Below are 24,550 nucleotides of genomic sequence, written 5' to 3'. Positions count from 1 at the left end.
GACCCATGGGCGGAGATACGGGGGGAGGGGGCATTGCCTCCCAGCGTCATAGGTGAAGTCGACGCGCAAGAAAAAATCGCTGTTTTGGCTAAATACGACGATGTCTTAAATAAACACGAACTGTGTGTGGTGAAAGAATTTTTCATTTAGAAACCTCTGCAGATATATCGGACATAATTAAAGCATCGAATATCAGCACAATGCTAAAAAATTCATGATTACACATGGAATGAACTCAACTAAGTTTGCCAATCAGCAGCTCTTCTGCAGGAAGATCATTCAGCAGGTTATTATAAAATCTTAAGATTGACCATGAAAGAAGAAAGATTAGCGGGATTGGCTTCGTTATCGATAGAAAGGAAATTAGCCAATGAGCTTGATGTTCAAAAAGTAATTGAGCACTTTTCAAAGAGGAAAAAAGGTGGAAAAAGTTCTGATTATGAATTTTGCTCTTGCGAAAATTCGCGTCAAAACTCGGAGAGGAAGTGGATCATATAGGTTTTAATCGAACTTTTCAGCTTCACTTATGAGTGCAAAACTGTTGCATAAACACATCCCATGATAAAAACAGTATTACAATAGATATAAATTTTTATTTTTTTTTCACCGTTGTGACAAGTTCAATTTTTTTAGGCTTTTTCGCTCCGCATATCTTGTAGTTTACACTATATATAAACTATTATTTACATTTTTATTTTCAGTTAAAAAAGCTGAGAGAAAAATGAACACGAAAACAAAACGTAAACAAATGAAGTTTGTATTGAAATTTTAACAAGTTTCTTTGTATACTTAATTTTTAATTGCACCTAAATGAGGAACAGAATAAGGCGCCTAGCACTTGGTGTTCCGAGTCTGTCAATCATAGGAATACTCGTTGAAATCACAGAAAGATGTTATTGAAATGTCCACTGTCTGCTCTGTAACCACGTCTGTCAATCCAAGTACAAAATTAGCTGGAGCATTCTCCAAAAAGTCTTATATTGGAATGGTTTCACATTCATCACAAACAATGGTCTGCAATATTGATAGGGTTTCGTTGGTACACTGGATCTCCAACTGGCCCCACAGAAAGAAATCTCATGGATTGAGATCCAGCAAATACGGTAGCCAATCCATACCCTTGTTGGGGTAGCCCAAAATGCAATGCGACAGTCATCAAAATATTTCTCTAGGGAAGTGAAAACATCATCCAATTAAACCATTTTGTATAAACCAAGTTGGTTCAAGTGGTTGGTTCTAAAGCATTAAGGATGGTCACAAATTCATGAAAAATTTTAATGCAATAATACAAATTCAGTCTCCCGTAGAAAAATGGGACCCAATGACGCATCTTCTGCATAAAGCTGCCCATATAGTAATTTTTGATGCATACATGAGAATTATCGTTCCCAGAGCCACAAATTCTGTTTATTTACAAAACCGTCTACATGAAAATGAGATTCTTCAGAAAACCATATGCGATTTGTGTCAATCAATTGCATAATTTTGTTAGCAAAAACCAGTTGCTTCTCTCTCAAAACTGGCAGAAGTGGCTGCTGTGTTTGTATGAAAACGTTAAGGCCTTTTTTTTAATATTCTTTGCGTTGATCACAAAATCTGCAACACGATCAGTTTGTTTGAATTTCTTGAACTATTTTATGGAATTCAAATGCGGGCCAATCTTGATGTTAAATTTGCTCTGGAAACTGCTTCTTGTCGCTGTTGTACTCCCACAGAATAGAGTGTTCAAAAAATAAATTTTTTGGCTCCAAAAAATACACCAGTTGCACACTTTGCCACTGAAAAATTCAGTGGAGACCCCACTAACACTTTTAGCTCATCCTCAAGTTGACATTAATATAAACAGTTTTCAATGACACTTTATATTCTGATTAAAATCCTCAAATTCTGAGACTTCATTGTTTGAATTCATAACTATCCATAATATGACTCAAACACAAGCATAAAAAATGTAAAATTTTATTTGAACATTTATAAATACTTCAAAAACAATTTTATTTGAGCATTTATATTAAAAAATACACATCAAATATATACAGATGTAAAAACAATGCCATTAACTTCAGGAAAACCAAATTGACTAAAAAAAAACATTAGTATCAATCGAAACGTGAGTATCATAATTTCATTCAATCTCTCACACGCAAGAGCAGTTTCACAGTTTGATAGTTTATGCCTCATGTAAGGCACAATGGAGGGAAAAAACATTTGTTTGGAGGGCTAATAAACATTTGTTCACTCAATCACTACAGCCTTGTGGAATTATAATGTTCATTATGTGGAAAATCTGCTGAAGCTGACTTAGTTTTCACTACATACATCAACAGCTGTGTTGTCTCTTCTGCTTAGTAAATATCACGGTATATATATAATATATCAAATTGTACAAACTTTGGAAAGAGCGGCAATTATGTAAAAATCTAATCCACTTGATATTCAAGTACATACAGTATAAAGACATTAGCTTAGATGATATTTTACTCTTCAAAATCACATCAATCTTTGGTGTTTAAAGATCTGATCAGAACAAGAAAAAGTTACATAAAGACACAATGATATAGGCTGCCAGGCGAATAAGTTTAAACACTATCTCCCAGCTCCATGATTGGGAATTCAAATTTCTTTTCAGATGTACATCTTTGCAATCACAATCTGATCATTATCTGTCTTCGTTGTAATGAGTAGCTCTAATTTGTGCATAAAAAGACCATGGTACGAAGAAATTTACTAAAGCTGATAAGGAGGGCAACAAATAATAAATATTTATTTAATCTAAAAAAGAGATTATAATAAAATAGGAAAGCATAAGAAGAAAAATAAACCAAAGGTACTAAACATAAAAAGGAGCGAAAATTGTAATTAAGATGCTGGAATGGAATAGCTGTACAGAGGAAGTCATGGTTGAAAAAAAGTTATGTTATATATGGAACAGAAGTATGGTGCAAGGATTCTATAGACTAAAAAGAAAGACGGAGAAAGATGAAGACGGGGGTAATTTCTCTCTGGAAAATTATTTACAGGCTAATTTGATGTATGAAAAGCCACGAAAGCATATTATTATATATAATGAGCAGCAAATAATATTTAGAAGGAAAGTTGAGGAAAGATTAAGAAAATAATCGTATGCATTTTTTCACCTCTTACTTTGCTCTTCGTCTTTCTTTATTTTTCTCTTTTCTTCATCTTTTCTCAAAGAGAGATGAAGAAAACCAGAAAAGATAAAGAAAAAGGAAGAAATTTCATAGAGAGGATGAAAACCAGAAAAGATGAAGAAAAAGGTAGAAATCACGAAGAGGATGAATACCAGCAGAAATAAAGAAAAAGAGAAAAATCAAAGAAAGATGAAGAAAACATAAAACAGAAGACCTGTACCGATTAGAAGAAATTAAAGAAGAGGTCTGGAAGAAATGAAAGAAGAGGTCTGGAAGAAATGAAAGAAGAGGTCTGGAAGAAATGAAAGAAGAGGTCTGGAAGAAATGAAAGAAGAGGTCTGGAAGAAATGAAAGAAGAGGTCTGGAAGAAATGAAAGAAGAGGTCTGGAAGAAATGAAAGAAGAGGTCTGGAAGAAATGAAAGAAGAGGTCTGGAAGAAATGAAAGAAGAGGTCTGGAAGAAATGAAAGAAGAGGTCTGGAAGAAATGAAAGAAGAGGTCTGGAAGAAATTAAAGAAGAGGTCATCATAGCCATAACTTCTGTACAACAAGGAAATCAAATCAGAAGGATCCTTTTCTCTTTTTTTGACTGATAGGATAAACATGTTGCTCTCCTGTATCATAGCCTGCATTTTTTCAAGCTTGCGTATTACGCAAACACCATCTAAAGAATCTGAAAAAGATACACAACTTGAAATTAAAAGTGAATAATGAAAATACTTGTACCATACATTTAGATTGAGCAAACTCTAAATTTTTATCAAGGTCATGATGTCTTAACTGCGAAACTCCAAAAAAAAAAAAAAAATTCATAAAACTTTGGCACAATAACAAACACAACTGCTATTTGAAGAAATTGAGATTTTTGAAATCAAAAACAATGATTAAGAGAAGTTCATTTAGGTGACTGAAAGAAAACCTTAGACCCTTTCTATTTTATATAGTGGAAGAGGAAAAAGGCAACATTTTTTTTGATACAGTACACTTCAAATTTACAAACACATTAGAAAAATAATTGAATTTTGAGGTGAAAATTAAGCTTTACTTTTACAATCTCATTCTAACAATCAAAGGTAACCAGAATTTAAAAATTGTTTATAATGTTTAATGAGAACAAGTCTTTAACCCATCAAATGTCTGGAAAAAATTTTAACTTTTAAATTCATAACTATTACAGACGTGCCAACTTTTGGAATCCAGAAATCTGGAGATTCTCCCGAGGGGGTACCCCCACCGGCACTCGTAGACTTGATCAAAAAGAAATTCACAAATTTTTTTTGACATTTCTTTAAGTTCCATTCTTCTACCCCCCCCCCCCAGGTAGGTTCTACATTGCCCCTGAGCAGAATATAACTCCATGTCAGTCTTTCCATGCAGAATAGAGAAATCACATCTACATACTGTTCATAAAACAAGTGTTTCCTTCCGTGGAAGTTATCAGTGATTATCTTGGGTATATAAACTCTTAAAAGCTTTATATAGCTTGAAGTTTTATATTTTCTTTCTAAAGACATTTTTAATCGGAGGAAACAATTTAAATTACACAGCTGCTGACGAAATAAATTGTGTTTACCGCACAGCTGTTAATGGAATACAATAACGACTATACGGGAATTTTGGCAACCAAGGTCATGCCCCTGATAAAGGATTGCTGATAAACACTACGTAAACAAAGCCACGTCTTTGCCTGTTGCTTAAATGTGGCCACCAAGACTTTTTTTACGGCTGCTCAATGGAAATGACCACGGCTGTCCTCTATGGGGTTTTCCCAACACCTCATAGAGATAGAGATCTGGAAAGCAGGAGGAAGGATGAAAAATCTGGAGTATCCCGCCTAAATCCGGAGAGTTGGCAGGTCTGCTATTATCATCTATCTGGTGCATACCATTGTCTACTTTAGGAAACGCTAGTTACCCAGACCCTCTCTTAATTGCCAGTTTAGATTTATAAATTTCTGGCTACAGTCTTGCTTCTGGACATTGCATTGATTCAACTTGAAATGTACACTCAAATTCAGACAAAACTCAATGTGTCAGTAATTAAAAATACTTTGTTTCAACAAAGTTTCTTTTTTAAATCGTAGCTCAGCCATTTTACCCAAACAAGGATGAAGTATACACAAGGCATTTAAACTCACTTGAAGGCATGCAAAGCCCATGCTGCAACTTGTTCACTGCTAACAAGTTCAGATCAAGGGTAGTACTTCGGTCACAACCAAGTTCATAAGTAAATGTGGTTTGGACTTGTTCTGCAGAAAGATAAATTTGATAATTAGAGAAAATAATCATCTATACCAATGATGAACAAAATTCACTAATATGACTACCACATGGTTAAACCTGTTGAGAATCTTCATATATTTATACAAAAATTTAGTAAAATATGTTTTTCACGTCTCCACATTTGCAATAGTGAAGAACTTTTTCAATTGTTCCATATCCTCAGGATATTAGTACTGAAATAAAAATCAATAAGCATTGTACATTCAGGCTGGCCAGGTGCCATGGCGACTAAAAAATAGGTATTGGTGCCTAAAATTTTTTACATGTGGTTAAATTAGACTCCAATTTAGAAATTTACTCCAAGGGGGACAAAATTTTCTGATTTCATTACGCGACATTTTTTAACATGGGAAAAGTAAAAGAAAACATAATTTAGGACAGTTTTCTTTGAGCAAACTACCATGCTTGAGTCCTAAGAAAATGGACTGGCACCTAAATATTTTTTGAATTTGTCGAGCCCTGTTGCACATTACACTGCTACCAGTGCCATCTTGATGCATGATTTTACCCTTGCAGGGCCCAATGTCTTTAGCCCCATTCACATGAGCGAGATTGGGGTGAAATGGGAGCTTGTATATGGTGAATATGAACCTGTGTGGTATTTCTCCTTCCCCCAGCAGGGGAAAAAATGTGATGTAAGATTGGTTTATATTTTCTGGTGGATTTATAGGGTTTCATGTCACCTTTCCCATAATCCTTTGTGATTTTCTCCAAAAGTTGAACTGGAGGCAAAGGTGGTCCAACTCAAAAGAGCTCATATCCATTGCTTAAAGACAAACTCAAAGAGAAAGAGGAAAATCTGAAGAGAGCAAAACAGAAAAAAAAAAGACTGAGCAAAATATCACTCGCCTCACAAATATGGGGAAGCCAAAGAAAGTAAACTAAACCTGATGCACTTTGAGGCCAACTGAGTCTCTAAAGATGTACTGGAAGAAACCAAAGGGTCTCATCAAAGAGAAATCGAAGTAGTGAAGAAAAATCTTACTGAAGAAATAAGAGTGAAAGAGGTCTTGGTTACCACATGGCCTGAAAGCTCTCCTTGAGAAAAAGATAAAAAAGAACAGGCAGGGTTCATTGATATATATCGTATTCTATATCTAATATTTATTTTTAAAATATCACAATGTATTTTTGATATTTTCATGGTAAATGACTCCATGTCTTCTATCATAATTTAGTTCATCTGTAAACAAATAATTCGAAAATAAAATTAGTTGAGAATGAGCAGATATTTTCAGTAAAGAAAGGTGGTATTTTCAGTTGAGAATGGTCTGATACAAAGGCAGCACATGATGAAGGTGCGAGCCCTCCCCCAAGAGAATTTCTAAGCATCAAACGGATGCCCTAAGTTATCTGAACGTTAATTTAATGCCTCCAAACTAATATTTATCTTGCACATTTTATTACTGTTCAATTGAAAAAATATCCTGAAGCGAAATAAGAACTTGTAGCAAGAGATTCAAGTGAACTACAAGTTCAGTTCATAAATTTGACACTCGAGGCATAGTCCATATAACTCTGTATCTAAGGATGTAGCAGTGGAAAAAGAAAAAATTCCACACAGTTTAATATGTCTTCTCAGCGCACCAGATACCATGTCTCAGTGATGGTAACTAGTGATAAATTTCCTATATTCGTGGGAAAAATTGATCCTCTTAGGAATTTTGACATTTGTAGAAATTTTGAGTTATAAAGCAATTTTTTTTTTATTTTAATTATACATGCAGTTCAATATTTTACCAAGGATACTTGACTACATACTTTCACAGATAGATGGCAGCACATTTTTCAAAATGTCAGAATTTACTCGAAAGGGAAATTTTTCTTGAATAAATATCCATAAGGGGTGAAAAAAACCAACAAAAAGGTAAAAATTCAGTAATTCGATTAACGATTTAGTTCGGACAGAAAAACAGGATTTTATGAAATAACAAATTACTTGTCAGAATATTTACATTTATTACTGACAGAGTGAGCTAAATTTTTTTAAGGCATCATCTGTCGATAACAACTAAACTGAAGAGCCAAAAAAACTGGTACAGGCATGCATATACAAATAAAGAAATATGGAACCAATCAGAGTACGGCGCTGCGGTCGGCAACGCCTATATAACGCAACAAGTGTCTGGCATAGTTGTTAGATCGGTTACTGCTGCTACAATGGCAGGTTATCGAGATTTAAGTGAGTTTGAACGTGGTGTTATAGTCGCCGCACGAGAGATGGGACATAGCATCTCCGAGGTAGTGATGAAATTTGGATTTTCACGTACGACCATTTCACGAGTGTACCGTGAATATTGGGAATCCGGTAAAAAATTAAATCTACGACATCGCTGCGGCCGGAAAAAGATCATGCAAGAACGGGACTGACGAGAATCATTAAACGTGACAGACGTGCAACCCTTCCGCAAATTGCTGCAGATTTCAATGCTGGGCCATCAACAAGTGTCAGCGTGCGAACCATTCAACGAAACATCATCGATATGGGCTTTCGGAGCCGAAGGCCCACTCGTGTACCCTTGATGACTGCATGACACAAAGCTTTACGCCTCGCCTGGGCCCGACAACACCAACATTGGACTGTTGAGGACTGGAAACACGTTGCGTGGTCTGACGAGTCTCGGTTCCAATTTCTTCGAGCTGATGGACTTGTACGGGTATGGAGATAACCTCATGAATCCATGGACCCTACATGTCAACAGGGGACTGTTCAACCTGGTGGAGGCTCTGTGATGGTATGGGGCGTGTGCAGTTAACGTGATATGGGACCCCTGATACGTCTAGATACGACTCTGACAGGTACGTAAACATCCTGTCTGATCACCTGCACCCGTTCATGTCCATTGTGCATTCCGACGGACTTGGACAATTTCAGCAGGACAATGCGATACCCCACACGTCCAGAATTGCTACAGAGTGGCTCCAGGAACACTCTTCTGACTTTATACACTTCCGCTGGCCACCTAAATCCCCAGACATGAACGTTATTGAACATATCTGGGATGCCTTGCAACCTGCTGTTCAGAAGAGATCTCCACCCCCTTTACTCCTACGGATTTATGGACAGCCCTGTAGGATTTCATGGTGTCAATTACCTCCAGCACTACTTCAGACATTAGTTGAGTCCATGCCACGTAGTGTTGCAGCACTTCTGTGTGCTCGCGGGGCCCTACATGATATTAGGCAGGTTTGCCAGTTTTTTTGGCTCTTCAGTGTATTTTGATCATTGATCATTTTTGTCACACCATGGTCACTTTCTGCACACGAGGGCTAATTAGACCTAAAATTTTTTGCTGAATCTGAACACGGCAGCCTTTTTTATACTCACCGAGAGGTTGGTGCACTAACCCCTCAGTGTGGGACTCCCTGCAGTAGCAATAATATTTTTCTGCGATCATGTCACAGTTTGTGTTGTACCCCTGCGTCAGGAAATTCTCAGACAAGGACGATCCAATATCAAACTCACGACACCTCTAAACATCCTTTGGTACTTTAGGTAAATATCTTATCAACCTGGGCTACTGCATCCTGCAACTAATTTGGCAATAAAATTTTTTGTTGAAAAAAATTTGTGCTTTTTATGAGAAAACATTAGAATATCGCCTGTGCATACAATGAATAATATACAAATATGTCGGTTTTATGCTAATATTTTTTCTGCAGTATGTTATATTCCAATTATTTTCCTTGGTTAACCTAATTTGTTTTTCTTTAGTTCAGCTAGTGATGGGCTAACTATCAGAGCCGCAACCAGATGCTTGGTCACCCGGGGCAAGCGCTCATTTTGACGCCCCCTTTGTAATGTTGAAGTAAAGGCAGACGTGACAACTTTTGAAATCCAGAGATTCTCCCGAGGGGGGTATCCCCGCCCCAACACTCATAGACTCGATCAAAAAAAAAGTTCATAAAAAAAAATTTCGAAAAAACATTTTTTTTTTATCAATTAAGAAAAAGTTACATTCTTCCCCCCCCCCTCCCCAAGGCAGGTTCTGCATTGCCCCTGAGCAGAATATAATTCCATGTCAGTCTTTCCATGCAGAATAGAAAAATCACATCTACATACTGTTCATAAAGTATAGGTGTTTCCTTTCGTGTATGCCATCAGTGAATGATAATCTCGGGTATATGAACTCTTAAAACTTTATATGTAGCTTTATACAGCTTAAAGTTTTATATTTTCTATCTGAAGACACATTTAATCGGAAGAAAAGATTTTAAAAAATTCAAATTACAAAGCTGCTGACGTAAAAACGTGTTTCCCGCACGGCTGTTAATGGAATACAATAACGATTATACAGGAATTTCGGCAACCAAGGTCATACCCCTGATAAATGCTTGCCAATAAACGCTAGGAAAACAAAGTCGCGTCTTTGCCAGTTGCTTAAATGCGGTCACAGACTTTTTTTACGGCTGTGCTTGATGGAAATGACTACGCTGTCCTCTATGGTTGTTTTCCCTAACGACGATGGTAATCATTGACGCCACGGCAACGTGAAAGCTCGCATAAAATATAATTTTCTGCCCAAATCCGGAGAGCGGGAGAAAAGATGAAAAATCCGGAGTCTCCCACCTAAATCGGGAGAGTTGGCAGGTTTGTAAAGGTTTCAGAATGAAACTCGAGCCCCCTCGGGTCTAGTGCCCGGGGTCCGAGACTCAACTGCTCCCCCCAGTTGTGGCCCTGCTAACTATGCCCCCCTCAAAAGGTTCTATCTGATCCGCTGCAGATTTCAAAATACAGTAATAGTGTAGAAGTTTTCAACTTCAGTGTTTTCAAAAAATTCATTCAAGTGGTTGTTTCATGTTTTGCAAATGAAAAATATAGTTGTGAAATTTGAAATAGAAATTTATTCAAAATCCTATGCATATGCAAAAAAATTGAGCATAATATGCAATAAATATGTGGTTACTTATATTTATTTTTTCACAGTTATAAAGTGCAAACCATTATGTGCATCTCATTTGCAATGAAACCATGGTAACACATTCTGCCACTTCATTTCGTAAAAAATTCCAATTATGAATAAATGGGAGAATGTCTGGCCTGCCAAAATTTCATATTTTTGTTTTTTGGCCCGCTCTTAAAAAGTTTGCCTACCTCTGGGTTAAGCCAATTTTTTTTCTTTGCTACTCTTTTTCCCTTTCATGTCTTAACACGAAAACACAGTTGAAGGAATTTTCTCTCGATGAGCCCTCATTTTGAAAAGTGAACCTGGCTCTTTTCATTCTCTACATATGCATACACTATACAACTTATGAACATGCAAACAAACTAAATTCAACATCTTGTAGAAAAAATCGTGGTCAGGCATATTGTACTGACTGCTTACTTCTATACTGCCAGGTTAGGCATGAATTATTTTTATTTGAACAGACATATTGAAAATAAAATTTCAGCACACAAATTATCTAGGTAATTAATTAGAATAAATAAATTAGAAAAATCATATTTATATAAAAATTGACTACTGGTATCTTAAAATGAAATTTTGTTTTGGTGCATCCCTCACCCAGAACATTTGACCGGGAGCCGCCACTGGTCTGATATTTTCAGTAGAGAAGGGTGATATTGTCAGTCGAGAATGGGCTGATATTTTCATCCTCATGTTTTCAGTTGTAAATGGGCTGATATTTTCATCCTCGTGTTTTCAGTTGTAAATGGGCTGATATTTTTATTCTCATGTTTTCAGTTTTAAATGGGCTGACATTTTCAGTCAAAATGGACTGATATTTTCAATTGAGAATGGTTTGCTATTTTCAATCCAGAATCAACTGATACAGTTACACATATTTGCGGCGGGTTACGTTCCAGAGGTAACCACGAATACGGGAAATCTGTGAATAACCGAAACCATAGGTTTTTTCGTGTATATCTCATTTATTGAACATTATGAGATGAGCAAGGTGATGCAGAGGTAGAATTAAATGTAAAAGAGGACACAGTGATTGTAAGCGATGTTTTCTGAAAGAACATTGTGATTTGTGTTTGCCATTTCTTCATATCATCAAGTATGTTGGAGTATGTTGACAGGGCTTCCCTTCCTTTACCAGTTTTTCTACATGCAAAGAATGTAGCATAGGGGGATTTATATCATGAAAATAATATATTGCTGATTTGAATTTACGAAGCCCTTCCGCTATGTTACTCATGGTGAACGTGTCTTCCACTTTATCTTGAAATTTTTCATCTGGTACCACTTCAGGCTCAGAGGTCAAAGCCTCTGAATTGTTATTAATTAGCTGTTTGACTTCTATATCCATATCATTGAACCCTTACCCAGCCACCTCTTTTGCTAATGTGACAATGTCTTCAGTTGGCTCTGAAAAAGTGGTTGTGTTCTGAAGCCCACATTATGACCAAAGGTTAATCCAACCAGAGTTGACTATTTCTCTCTTAAGAGCTGCCAAAGCTTCAGTGATGCCAGTAATGGCATTAGCAATAGCGTAATTTTTCCATACCTTAAAGATCTTTTCTGCATTTGCATTTTCTATTGCGTGAACAATAATCTCCATTGGGTGACGTGTATAGTGAGCCTTGAATGCTCGCATTACCCTCCTGATCAAGGGGCTGAATGATGGATGTATTAGGAGGCATGTGAAGGACTTCCACAGCATCAGCTTTGAACTCATTGACTCATCTGAGTGTCTAGGAGCATTATCCAGCATCAAAAGAACTTTGAATGTCATGTTTTCACCCACCTCCTGACTTCAGGAATGAAACACCGTTTAAACCAATCCAGGAAAAGTGTTTTCGTAGTCCAAGTCTTTTTTATTGCTCATCCAAAATATACTACTTCACCAAACACCAACTCTGGCCATATCGCTGTATTGCAATTTACTGCCATTAGTGAGATGGATTGGAAGTGAAGGCGCTGTCTATCGCTGGTCGCCTCGAGTTCGTTAGGGAAAATATCTTATCTATATCCTCCCTTGGGTTCGAACCCGGGACCCTGACAACAACCTTCACGATGGTAGACGAGCATCTTACCACCATGCCACTCGGGCACCATCCAAAATATACTGGGACCTTTGACTTATCTTTCCCTTCAGTGTTCATGGATTTGTAGATTTGAAAATGACAATGAGCTTTATCATTTACCCATACACATTTGCACAAAACAATATATAGTAAGTCTATCTTTACTTGCCTTAAAACCAGGGACTCGCTTTTCTTGAATGATAAATGTTCTTTGCGGCGTTTTCTTCCAAAATGGTGCAGTTTCGTCAGCGTTAAACACCTGTTGAGTTATAGAACCCTTCTTTTCAATAATTTTCTAGTCTTTGAAAATGTTCTAGCTGCTTCCTGATCAGCAGAGGCTTGATCGCCAGTGATTTTTACAATGTGTAATCTTTATGGTTTCTTAAACCTATGAAACCAAACTTCACTTGCATAAAATTCTGATGAAATTGTTCTCCAGCACTTTATAGAAGAGTAAATTTTTTTCACCTTTCCCGTTATAATATGAAAATCAGTTGGAATACTTTTTTTGTAGCAGTATTCTTTTTATACCCACAAAAAAACAGTATTTTCCGTATCAGAAACACATGGATCCCGAAGGTGCGACATTTATGTTGTCAAAACTAGGATAAAAAATAATGAATATCATGAGCAAACACAACTAGAGTCGAGAATTAGAACTTCAATTTAAATTTAATCCAGATAGAGTGTTTAAGGATTTGATTCAGAAAATTTTACAAATTTAGACAAAAGTTAATATCACCAAGTCATCGGTCTACATCTCCATTCACCGGGAACAAGTCCATTTTGTAGCTGGATATTGAAGTCAACTCGTCCGTTCTTTTACCTCAGCAGGCCTTAAATGATGAGAAGCAGCCTAATAAGAGTTCAGGAACATGGAGGATTTACAGAGGCATTCCAAGCTATGGCATCCTAACTCCCTAGGTGGAGTTAACCAGCAAGTGAAGTAAAGCTGGATACGAGTGGAGTGAGATTACAAGTGTGTAGAGACACTATCACTGCCTTATATACAGAAACAGTGACCAATCGACATCAACCGTATCTCCAATTTGCATACATTCCAGATTTTCTCCATCAGCGGAATCACGATGCAGTGGCAGTAGGAATGACGTCATTTCACCACAGTCAGTTGAGAGTCTCGGGAGCGATGTTTACAGATTGCTCCAGATCGACGACGACCATGGACGGCACCATAACCTGAATTGCAATATTTGGGTGAGAAAACCAATTAACAAAAATTTATTTTAAAGCACTTATTTTAAATGAGGTGGTACCTCTCCACTCGCCATGGGTTCATACTGTTACAGGTGATGCAAAGTTTTTGCTGTCATAGGTGCAGCTACAGCCACGGCTGTGTATATTGCATATTCTGTAAAAAGAAAGGGAAGCATAACTGCCCAGCACTGTGGATGGAGGCTTTGTTTTCCCGTTTCCCATCACAGTGGAGGCGCTGTATACATTTTGTATATTATTGTGCATTTAGACCATTCTCAAATCTCTTCCACTTCAATATACCAACTGCTTGTTACTTGCCCCACAAGTCTTCTCCACACTTCTTTCAAAATCTCAGGCTGCGGTGTCTCTGGCTCTTAGGAGCACACGTGTAATTTTTCTCCCTAGTCATTGGGTTCAGCTATCCACTTTAGTGAAATGGCTTGTAAATTTCAGAGTTGATGGCTGTCTTCATGGGGAGAACGCCGCTAGTGATTCGATAATTGAGCACATGGGGCAAGGGGGACCACTGCTATAAATCGTTGCTAACTTTTACTGTCACAACCCTGCCTCTTTTGAGGTAAAGGAAGTAAGTTGTTTTGCATCAGTCCGGTGTTATGAGCAGTTCTGCGTATCTACAGCCATGACTGATCGAATTTCAGATTCCTTTTTCTTAATATATCTCACTGTAGATTTCGTAATGGCAGGCCACAGAAGCAATTGACATACTTTCACCAAGCATAGTCAATATATCCAATTTTTCTTCAAGTTTTCACTTTTGTGTTTTGTCTTTTCGAAGCCGTATCTGTAGCACTAGAAAAATGAGCCATCCTGAATATGTATAACTCAAATTATATATACACAACACGTAAATGACTATTGCTGTTTTGCTAAAAAAATTTCCAATATGGAGGAAAAAACAACAAATACGGGGACTGACTGTATTTTCAGTCAAGAAAAAATATATCTATTTAAAAAAATATTGTATTTATAAAATCTGCTTCTCCAGTTAAATTTGAAAAAAGGATTTTTAAAATATCTTATTTATAATTATCAAATGCAAATCTTGATGTCAAGTTAGAAATGTTTTAAATTTTATAGCTTAAACCATTGGTGAAAACATTTATAATCTTGATCATTCTATTGAAAATATTGGATATATCAAAATATCAGATATTTTTGAAAATATCACAATATTTACAAACCCTGAGAACAGGAAATTAAGAAAAAAAAGTTTGAGGACTTAAAGAAGCTGCTGCTTGCCAACAAACAAGTAACTATTTAAGACCTTGAGATAAGTACTGAAGTGTATCTCAAAGAACTCTGGAGATGCAGAAGAAGACGACCAAGGACGTGGAAGAATAGGAGAAATCTTTCCAAGAGGAGGTGGAAGTCTTGAGGTCCAGAAGGATGGACAAAGTGGATTTGATGTGGCTCCACCATAGACACGAGTCCTTAGGCCTTCAACCTTTTTCTGGTCGTGAGCACTGCCTGTACCTATCATCAAAACAAGAGCACCCTTGAGGCAAGTTTAGCATATCAATGCATGAAATTATGATTTCAATCCTTCTATGCAATTTGTACAAGGTGTTTGCTTGGAACGTTGTTCTAGTGCACGCAAGCACAGAATCGAATACAACCATCAAGCACTGTGGTGCTCGTGAGCAACAGGTTGAAGTTACCTGTAGGAGTCAATACTAAGAGTAGTTGAGAAACTGAAAGACTCAGACAACAAAAACCACAGTGGATGTCCGAGTGACAGCGATGGATATCTATGAAAGTGTTTTAAGGATCTGTTCATCCACGGTCAACGATATAATGAGGAAACTCTAGAACAAGAACCGGTAGTAACACCAGAAGAAGAAAGCTCACTGAAGTGGTCAAGAGAAAGAGAAAAGCCAGAAACCTGTGAAATCAAACCAAAGGAAGGCGGAAGTGGCATAATGTAGAAGGTCAAGAAAGCATACGATCCTTTGAAATCCTGGTGTGGATAAAGGATCACTGGGGGGGTCCAAGAAAGATAGTCTTTGTAGAAATGGTGGAGAAAGAATGAGGAAAGAGTTTGAAGAGACTCCAGACTTCACAAAAATTTAATTGAGGAAGAGATCTGCAGTAATGACTCAATAGTTATAACTTACCATGTGGGAAATAAATTAAGGAGTTCCTGGGAGCGGTGACGGAGAGTGGTGGAAAGAAGATTCAAGTTGCATTGAATTTCAACATTTGAGGAGGAAAGTGACACTGGATCATTCAATTCAACCAAGTCACTTTTGGTGATTTGAGTGCAAGAGGGTCAGTTTATGTTGGCTGGCATTGGTGTGCGGCCAAAGAATATCTCTTCCAGTACTGCCAGTTAAGCCATCTGGCTACAAACTGCTGCAGCTGCAAGTGGTGTAAAAATGCAGAGGACATAGAATGGTGACGTGCTTGACTGCAGTCAAGTGCAGAAATTGTGTGCGATTAAACCGGACCAAAAACAAACTGGTGTGAACCATCTCTGTACCTTGAATACGTGTAAAGTGGTGTCAAGAGAGATGGCGAGACAGAGCTAACAACTACTGTAACATACCCTGGACCCTTGAGGAATAGGCATATCTTGCTTCTATATTATTTTTGTACATGTTTATACAATTAAAATTTATGAGTTTATAGCAGAGATTATGAAAAATATTTACCTCCTTAGATCGTGCACAATCGCTGTTATATTTACTTTCATCCTCTATAGTCGGAGACACACAATCCTTATCAAATTTCTGTTTCAATTGTTGCAAGAATAGTTTTAAGTTTTAAATTACAGTTTGATTTTCATCAGAATGATTACGCAAATCAAATTTGCTGAAAATTTTTTATTGGCTGTTGTTTAAATAGTTCTTTGAGGTGGTCGGTCACCAGAGTAAGGCTATGCTGCTAGTTCTTTTAAATGTATAAATGTGGGATTTTTTATCATAGCTTTGCCTTTTGATCAGTGGATGGTGCCGAGCAAGCATGAAATTGAATGAGATTAAGATATAGAAGAATGGCAATGAGTGATTCTCTGGGTAAGATGGTGCGAAACGCCACTTTTTTATGTCTGTCAGTGTCTTGCATTTCATGTTTGTGCATATAATATTTAGAAAATTTGTTTTTCCTCTGTGAAGAGCCCATACAGAAAATGGGGGCTCAAAAGTCAAGATTTGAACTTGCCAAGTTTGAATGTGATTGCAAATTATGTTTGAGTTTCGTTAGCGAATCGTCCCCAATTCGAGTTTGGTCTTCGTGTGAGCAACAAAGGCTTGGAGGTTCCAGGGTTCACCTGCAATCCTGGAACCATCCTGTGAGGGAGTCACTCTGACTCAAGGCTTTAACGAACAGTTTCGTCTTTGAATGATTGAGCCAAACATTTCATGAGTGATTTCGTCTTAGCGGGACTGTGTCGAAGATTTCATGAGCGGTTTTGTCTTTGTGAGGCTGTGCAGAAGATTTCACAGTCAGTTTCAATTTCCGCCCAACGCTGCGATAGTAGGTCGTCCAGACTCAAAAAGGTAGCGATAAGTGTGAATCGTGATGAATGTTTCACGTTAAAAAAATAATGTGTTTTCAACAAAAAGTACATTGCAGTGTCATTTACATATAATTGATTTCAGTTTCTCATGGCATTTGTGTGAATATATATATTATTCATTTTATAATTCATCTGCAAATATCTTTTACAAACTGAGCATTTTGCAAAATTTCGCTGTCTTACTTGGAAAAAGGTGTAAAAGAGGACTTGAAGGTGCAGCTAGTGAAGTAGGGTTGGATACTCCTAATTTCAAAATCATAGACCTCAAGAAGGCCATTCTTAAAAGTAAAGAATGAGGAGGAATTTTGCAAAAAGTTGCTGAACACTATCGAGCATTATCATAGGCGATAGAAAGGAAGAATAGTGGAGGGGAAAGACACAATGGAGGAGCAGTAGAGGAAAGATGAAATTGAGGAGCAGCAGAGGGGAAACACAATGGAAGAGCAACATATGACACTAGAAATCAAGAAATTGAAAATTGAGGTAGAATCCCGATCAAATGAGAGGACCCAGTTTGAAAACAGAAGTCCAAGCAGGGTCATTCCATGTCAAATCAACCAGCCATGACACCCATAGTCTCAGATTTCAATGATGTTTTTTTTAATTTGTTGCTTTTACCATCCTTATTAACCGTGTGAAATATTATTTGCATACCTCTAAAACTTTTTGAGAAAAAAATGTTGAAATGTATCAAAAAATGATGCAGATGACTTTTCCGAGGCTTGATTTTTAAGTGCCATTGCTTGAGAAAATAAATCGTAACTTTTTCAATTTTCAATATATTCAAGTGAAATTTTCACTAAAGTGTTCACAAAAACATACAGAATATGAATAAAAATAATTCATACGCTTTTATTTGAAATTTACATGCAAAAAAATTATGTAAACTTTGTTTTTGTGGAATTTGTCGTTAGAAAAAATACAATTTTTCTAACGTATTTTTAGACCAGAGGCACAGCAGTTACCAAAACAACTTTTATTTTAAATTTCTTCTAAATATATAAAGTAAAATACCGGAGAAAAAAAAATAATCGTTTTTTGACCTTTAATGTATTTATTCTGGTTCGCAACACAAAATTCATCGAAATAAGACTGGATCGTTCCGATTTCGAATCATTTAACTAGATACTGAAATGTGACCCATCATCCCAGATTCCAATTATTATTTTTTGTTTATTACTTTTACCATCCTTGTTGATCATGCGAAATTTCATGAACATATCTCAAAAAAATTTTGAGAAAAAAAATGACATCTCTAACGCTAACTATTCAAGCAATATTATTTGTGAAAATATATAACTTTGCAGATTTTCAATACATTCAAAAGAAATTTTCACTAAAATGCTCACAAAAAAATGCAGATTATAAATAGAAAAGAAAATGTAAACCTTAGAGGAAAAAAGTCATTTACATTTAATTTTTTTATAATTTTTTTTTATTTTTAACACAATTTTTTAAACACTTTTTTGGATGCATAGCATGAATTTTCAATTTTTTTTAAATTTAACTATTAATATATTAAGAAAGAAGACTTTAGAAGAGTAAACATTATTTTAACAGTTAAGTAACAAAACACAATTGTACTTATATAACTAATTAATTTGTACATTTTGACAATATAATGATTTATGCTTAATAAAAAGAAATTTACATTTTATTTTTCATGTACGCTTATGTTTATTAGAGTAGCCTATTCACTAAATTAAGTTTCATGAGTAGTTAATGCAAATAATTCAAAACAATTAATAAATTTTAAAATTCTAGGGTTAAATGAATTCATGAAATAATTAGAAATATTAATGTAATGTGTCAAATCAGAGTTGGTGAAAAAAAAGGTTTTGGTTTAAATTCATATTTACAATAAATTCATTTATTGTTGAATAAAATAATTTTTTAAATTAAACCTTAATGTTCAGATTCTTAGAAAAGCGTTCAAATTCCAAATAATTAAAATAATAATTAATTTTACTTTTAATTGATCTATAAATATTTCTTATGATGCAACAAAGGCGAACTTTTGCAATCTGATATATTTCGGCATAAAGAATTATTTTGTATTTGATAAATCCAGATAGTATTATTAATCATATACACTGAAGAGCCAAAAAAACTGGTACATCTGCCTAATATCATGTAAGGCCCCCGCGAGCACGCAGAAGTGCTGCAACGCGAGGTGGCATGGACTCGACTAATGTCTGAAGTAGTGCTGGAGGTAATTGACACCATGAAATCCTACAGGGCTGTCCATAAATCCGTAGGAGTAAGGGGGTGGAGATCTCTTCTGAACAGCACGTTGCAAGGCATCCCAGATATGTTCAATAACGTTCATGTCTGGGGATTTAGGTGGCCAGCGGAAGTGTATAAAGTCAGAAGAGTGTTCCTGGAGCCACTCTGTAGCAATTCTGGACGTGTGGGGTATCGCATTGTCCTGCTGAAATTGTCCAAGTCCGTCGGAATGCACAATCGACATGAACGGGTGCAGGTTATCAGACAGGATGCTTACATACCTGTCACCTGCCAGAGTCGTATCTAGACGTATCAGGGGTCCCACATCACGCCAACTGCACACGCTCCGTACCATCACAGAGCCTCCACCAGCTTGAACAGTCCCCCATTGACATGAAAGGTCCGTGGATTCATGAGGTTGTCTCCATACCCGTACACGTCCATCAGCTCGAAGCAATTGGAACTGAGACTCGTCAGACCAGGCAAAGTGTTTCCAGTCCTCAACAGTCCAATGTTGGTGTTGTCGGGCCCAGGCGAGGCGTAAAGCTTTGTGTCATGCAGTCATCAAGGGTACACGAGTGGGCCTTCGGCTCCGAAAGCCCATATCGATGATGTTTCGTTGAATGGTTCGCACGCTGACACTTGTTGATGGCCCAGCATTGAAATCTGCAGCAATTTGCGGGAGGGTTGCACGTCTGTCACGTTTAATGATTCTCGTCGGTCCTGTTCTTGCATGATCTTTTCCCGGCTGCAGCGATGTCGTAGATTTAATTTTTTACCGGATTCCCGATATTCACGGTACACTCGTGAAATGGTCATACGTGAAAATCCAAATTTCATCGCTACCTCAGGGATGCTATGTCCCATCTCTCGTGCGCCGACTATAACACCACGTTCAAACTCACTTAAATCCCGATAACCTGCCATTGTAGCAGCAGTAACCGATCTACCAACTATGCCAGACACTTGTTGTGTTATATAGGCGTTGCCGACCGTAGCGCCGTACTCTGATTGGTTCCATATCTCTTTATTTGCATACGCATGCTTGTACGAGTTTTTTTGGCTCTTCAGTTTATATAGATATATTTTGAAGTTTTTTTAACATGCTTAATTATAAAGTTATTTTACCAAAACAGTGTTAAATTTTTTTAACTTTGATTTTTACAGCATATATTTTAATAAACATATATTTAATATATATGATAAATATGAAATGGTTATATTTGTGTGGCAAAAAATTCTACATTATAATATTTAATGCAGGCCTATAGATTTTTCCCAAGAAATAATTTAAAATTGCTGATAAAAAGCCAGAATATGAGGCATCAAATCACAAAGAATGAAATAAGTATCAGATACAACCTAATTGTTGTAGCTGAGGCAGATGGAAGAGAGTAGAATTAAAACCTAATGTATATAATGCCTGGTGGTGATATATTAGATGTGATGTTTCTTGTTGTGATGATGATTGTAAAAAATAATAATAGCTTCTGTAAAGATATAAACTATGGCACACTGGTCTTTGTCCTTCAGAGGGTCTTGTTTAATTATAAGACTATCATCCCAGCAGGTGATGATAAAGTCACTGCTGCTGCTTCATTGAGAAAACTAAAACAAAAGCAGGGACACTGGAAGTCAAAAATGATTGGTGTTGCTCAAAGTTTATGGGACATTACTCAGTATGGGGTCATAACATATATTTCCTATTGACCATACCTCCTTTTTTGAACTAGAATGTCCCGTTTTTTATCCTCAATCTGTATTTGATTTCAGCGATGACTGGTAATTTAACCTACCTTTGTGGAAGAAGATTTTCGCCTCAGTAAAATATGGTAAATCTATGGATGTCTGCTTCAAGGTGATCAAAAATTTAGAGTATATTTTTTAATAAATTAAAATATCGACAGAAGTTGCATATGGCATTTATATGCATTTTCTTTCTATTTCAGTTTGCTTTACATTTTTTTTAAATGTTATAACATTTTTTCTGGGAGGGATACCACGGTCTGGCCTAGTGCCTGGGATTTGTCAAGCCCTGCATTTTTCCATCAGATTATTTTGAACCTAATTTTATAAATTACTATTATGCAAGAAGACACACTCCGAAATAAAAAAAAGTTTTTTTTCTTCTCTCCAAAAAGCTTAACGAAGTCTTTTCCATCGCTTAGAAATAAAATTTAAGTTGATTGAATTTAATACTGATAAAAGGATACAAAAATGCATAATAATAAAAAACAGATAATAATAATAAATAACTGAATTGATAACATTTGAGAAATAACATGAGGAAACATCAGCGGGCCACGAGAAAAGCTTCGAGGGCCAAATCTGGCTGTGCGTTTAAGACCCCAGGCTTACAGGGGGCCTTGGATATACGTAATATGGAAAGCTTGAGCCAGGGGTCTTCAACGCATGGCCAGATTTGGCCCTCGAAGCTTTTTGTCGTGACCCGCCGATGATTTTCAGAAAATGGTTGTCATTGAAAAACGATTAGTTCTAGAATTGAAAGAAACAATTTAGGAATTAATTAAAAATAATAATTTCTGATGAAATAAATAATTCCAGAATTCGCGAAAATTCAGAACTACTGAAAGAAATAATTATAGAATTTGCGAAATCAACAAGAAAAATAATTTCGTAATTTCTGATAAAAATCATTTCACAATCAACAAAAATATAATTGCATAGTTATTGAAAGAGAAATAATTTCAAGATATTTTGAGAAATAAAATAATTCTTATTATTAATAATAAGAAAAAAATTAGCACAATAAATAATTAAAGAATAATTCAAAGTGTTTTCAGATTAAAATTAATCTTGTAATTAATTTAATCAGCGATTAATCAAACTTTTTCAGAATAAGTGAAAAAATAATTTCAGAATTAATAAAAATTGATAATTAACAAAGAATAATTTCAGAATAAATAAAAGTCTTCAAATATTTTTCTCCGGGTGGTTCAACACGGGGCCTATTGACCACTTCTATTAAGAGGTCACTAAATAACAAGATTTGGTGGTCCGTGGGCTTCATGGTAAGTTTAAATTGACCCATCGTGTCGGAAAAATTGAAGACTCGTGCTGTAAGCTGTTACTTCTAGCTAAGTACGGAACCCCTAGAACAACACTTTGGCCAAGGGTCCATGTTTTTAGACCGCCTTGAATAGAACCAGGACAATTAGAGGACAACAACAGGGGAATGTAGTGAAGCTCAATAAACTCGAGTACTTTTGGTTTACCCGGAGTCTTTTTTGTCAGTTTCGGATAGAGCAGCTGGAAGAGAGATAAAACATGTTGGAAAATGACTGATGTCGTATTCACCGGAACCTATCTAGGGTCTGAAGCCATTTGAGCCCCTCTCCCCCCAGTAAATTTTGTAAAGGGGCTTAGTCCCCCCAATAATTTCTGAAAGAACAATGCATTGCTGCACCTTCTCTCTCCTGCATGCGCGCTTGAGTCTCGTATATACGCATAGGTGTACGCAGAATTTTCTGGGGGGGGGGGTAATTTTTTTTTCTTCTTCCTAGGGGGGGGGCGGGGTTACGTTTTTTCCTGCAAAATAACACTATAATCTCAGCTTGAGGGGAGTTAGAACCCCAAACCCCCTCCTTTTGCGTACGCCAATGTGTATACGGGACAACCAGCAACTTTCATCACCCCCCCCCAATGTTTTCTTCATGTCGACGCCTCTGGCTGATATATGGGGAATAACATGCTTGTCTATTATTCTACTACTTCCCCCAAAATAAGTTTCTGGCTACGGCACTGACATCAATAATATAATACCTTCTTCTAATCACCAAATTTCTCCCTTCTCGGTTGTTACCCTACACCTTATTACGTTATTCTAAGGAACAATTATTTTTCTTGGCACTCTTTTACCTCCCGTGAAATTTAGAAATTTTCGTATTCCGGTAAATCCATCTCCCGTTATAATCCACCCCCGAATAATTGAGGTTATATTGAACTTTGATTAAATTTTGTCACAAACCATACACATACAGTACACCGTAAGAACTGTTTCAATAAAAAAAAATGATTGTGTTAGCTATTACAGTACTGTTGTGATAGCAAATCAACTTAAATAGACAGACGTCATAGCTCCCCAAATCATAGGCGTAGGCAGGACCAACTTTTAAAGTGGGCATAAGGAATTTTTTTTCAGAGAAATTTTGATTTACCAACCCTCAAAAAACATTTAAATTAACTTAAAGTGGTTTAAATAGCACATAAAAATCATATTCGCATATATTTTGATATTATAATTATGATAAAAAAATTTGGGAAAATTGAAAATATTATCAGATAAGGGGGAAGCCCCTTCACCAACCCAATTCCTTCATATGCATCTTCCCCAGGGCAATGTGATGTACAATCTGGGTACCACTGGTATTGCACATTCGGCAAATTTGATTATGCATAGTTAAAAAGAAAATATTATCAGAGCTTGCAGACGATCGCTAAAATGAAGTTAGTCATAAAAAAAGGAAAGTTCTGATAACTTGTTTATATAAAAGTGAACTTACATGAGGTGCGACCCGTTTCTTGATAAATGCTGATATGAAATTTGTTTGAGGAAAAAAATTGTAAATTTTTCTTTCAGCTCTGTGCGAGAACGTTTCATGTTACAAATGATGCATGCTACTGGGCAGGGAAAGTCCAAACAAAATAAAGGAACATGTTTTCAACAACAGCAGCAATGTAGGTTTTTTTTTGCTATACAGTCACCAAATATTTCCAAGAAAATAGGCAGGATATATGAGCAACAGTTACCAATCCTATACTGATCAGCGGCACTCTTTTTACTTTATAAAAAAAAGCATTGCAATACAATTAGTGAGTTCAAATATTCCATGACGCCGACCTAGGGGCGGGTGTGTCACCTGATGTGCAAGAAAGATACTTGTCACCAATTGGGATTTGGGTGCATGCTTTTGTGTGCATGGATAGCAGTCTGCAAAAGACAATCACGGACAGCAGCTGCAAGGCCGTGGCAAGAGGGGAACTGGGAGGTCCGGTTTTGCCCCCAACACATTAGAAGAAAGCAAAGAAAAATCTATTGTTCTGTCACTTCAAACCTCGTCTGAAAGAATTTCTGGCAATGGCTCTGATACGCTCTTTCAAATTAAATACATTTATTCAGAAAATTTGTTCACTAGTTTAAG

At 36.5% G+C, this 24,550-nt stretch overlaps 1 protein-coding gene across 1 annotated transcript in view; it reads right to left on the bottom strand.

Annotated features, from left to right (window-relative positions):
- Positions 1–1,943: 1,943 nt before the first annotated feature.
- The window catches only part of LOC149067540 (uncharacterized), a 32,766-nt gene continuing 10,159 nt past the window's right edge, over positions 1,944–24,550 (bottom strand). The window contains exons 2-3 of the mRNA XM_089252407.1: positions 5,289–5,399; positions 1,944–3,824 (exon numbers count right to left, since the gene is read on the bottom strand). Coding sequence (XP_089108533.1) covers positions 3,376–3,824; positions 5,289–5,399 — 560 coding nt within the window. The 3' untranslated portion in view covers positions 1,944–3,375. The remainder of the gene's footprint in view (positions 3,825–5,288; positions 5,400–24,550) is intronic.

This window comes from Pholcus phalangioides, unplaced genomic scaffold, assembly GCF_987345545.1.
Source record: "Pholcus phalangioides strain wild (caught in Gottingen) unplaced genomic scaffold, Ppha-v1.0 ptg000029l_1, whole genome shotgun sequence".
NCBI lineage: Eukaryota > Metazoa > Arthropoda > Arachnida > Araneae > Pholcidae > Pholcus > Pholcus phalangioides.
Note: the sequence above shows the minus strand (reverse complement) of the source record. Positions and strands in the feature narration are given on the sequence as shown.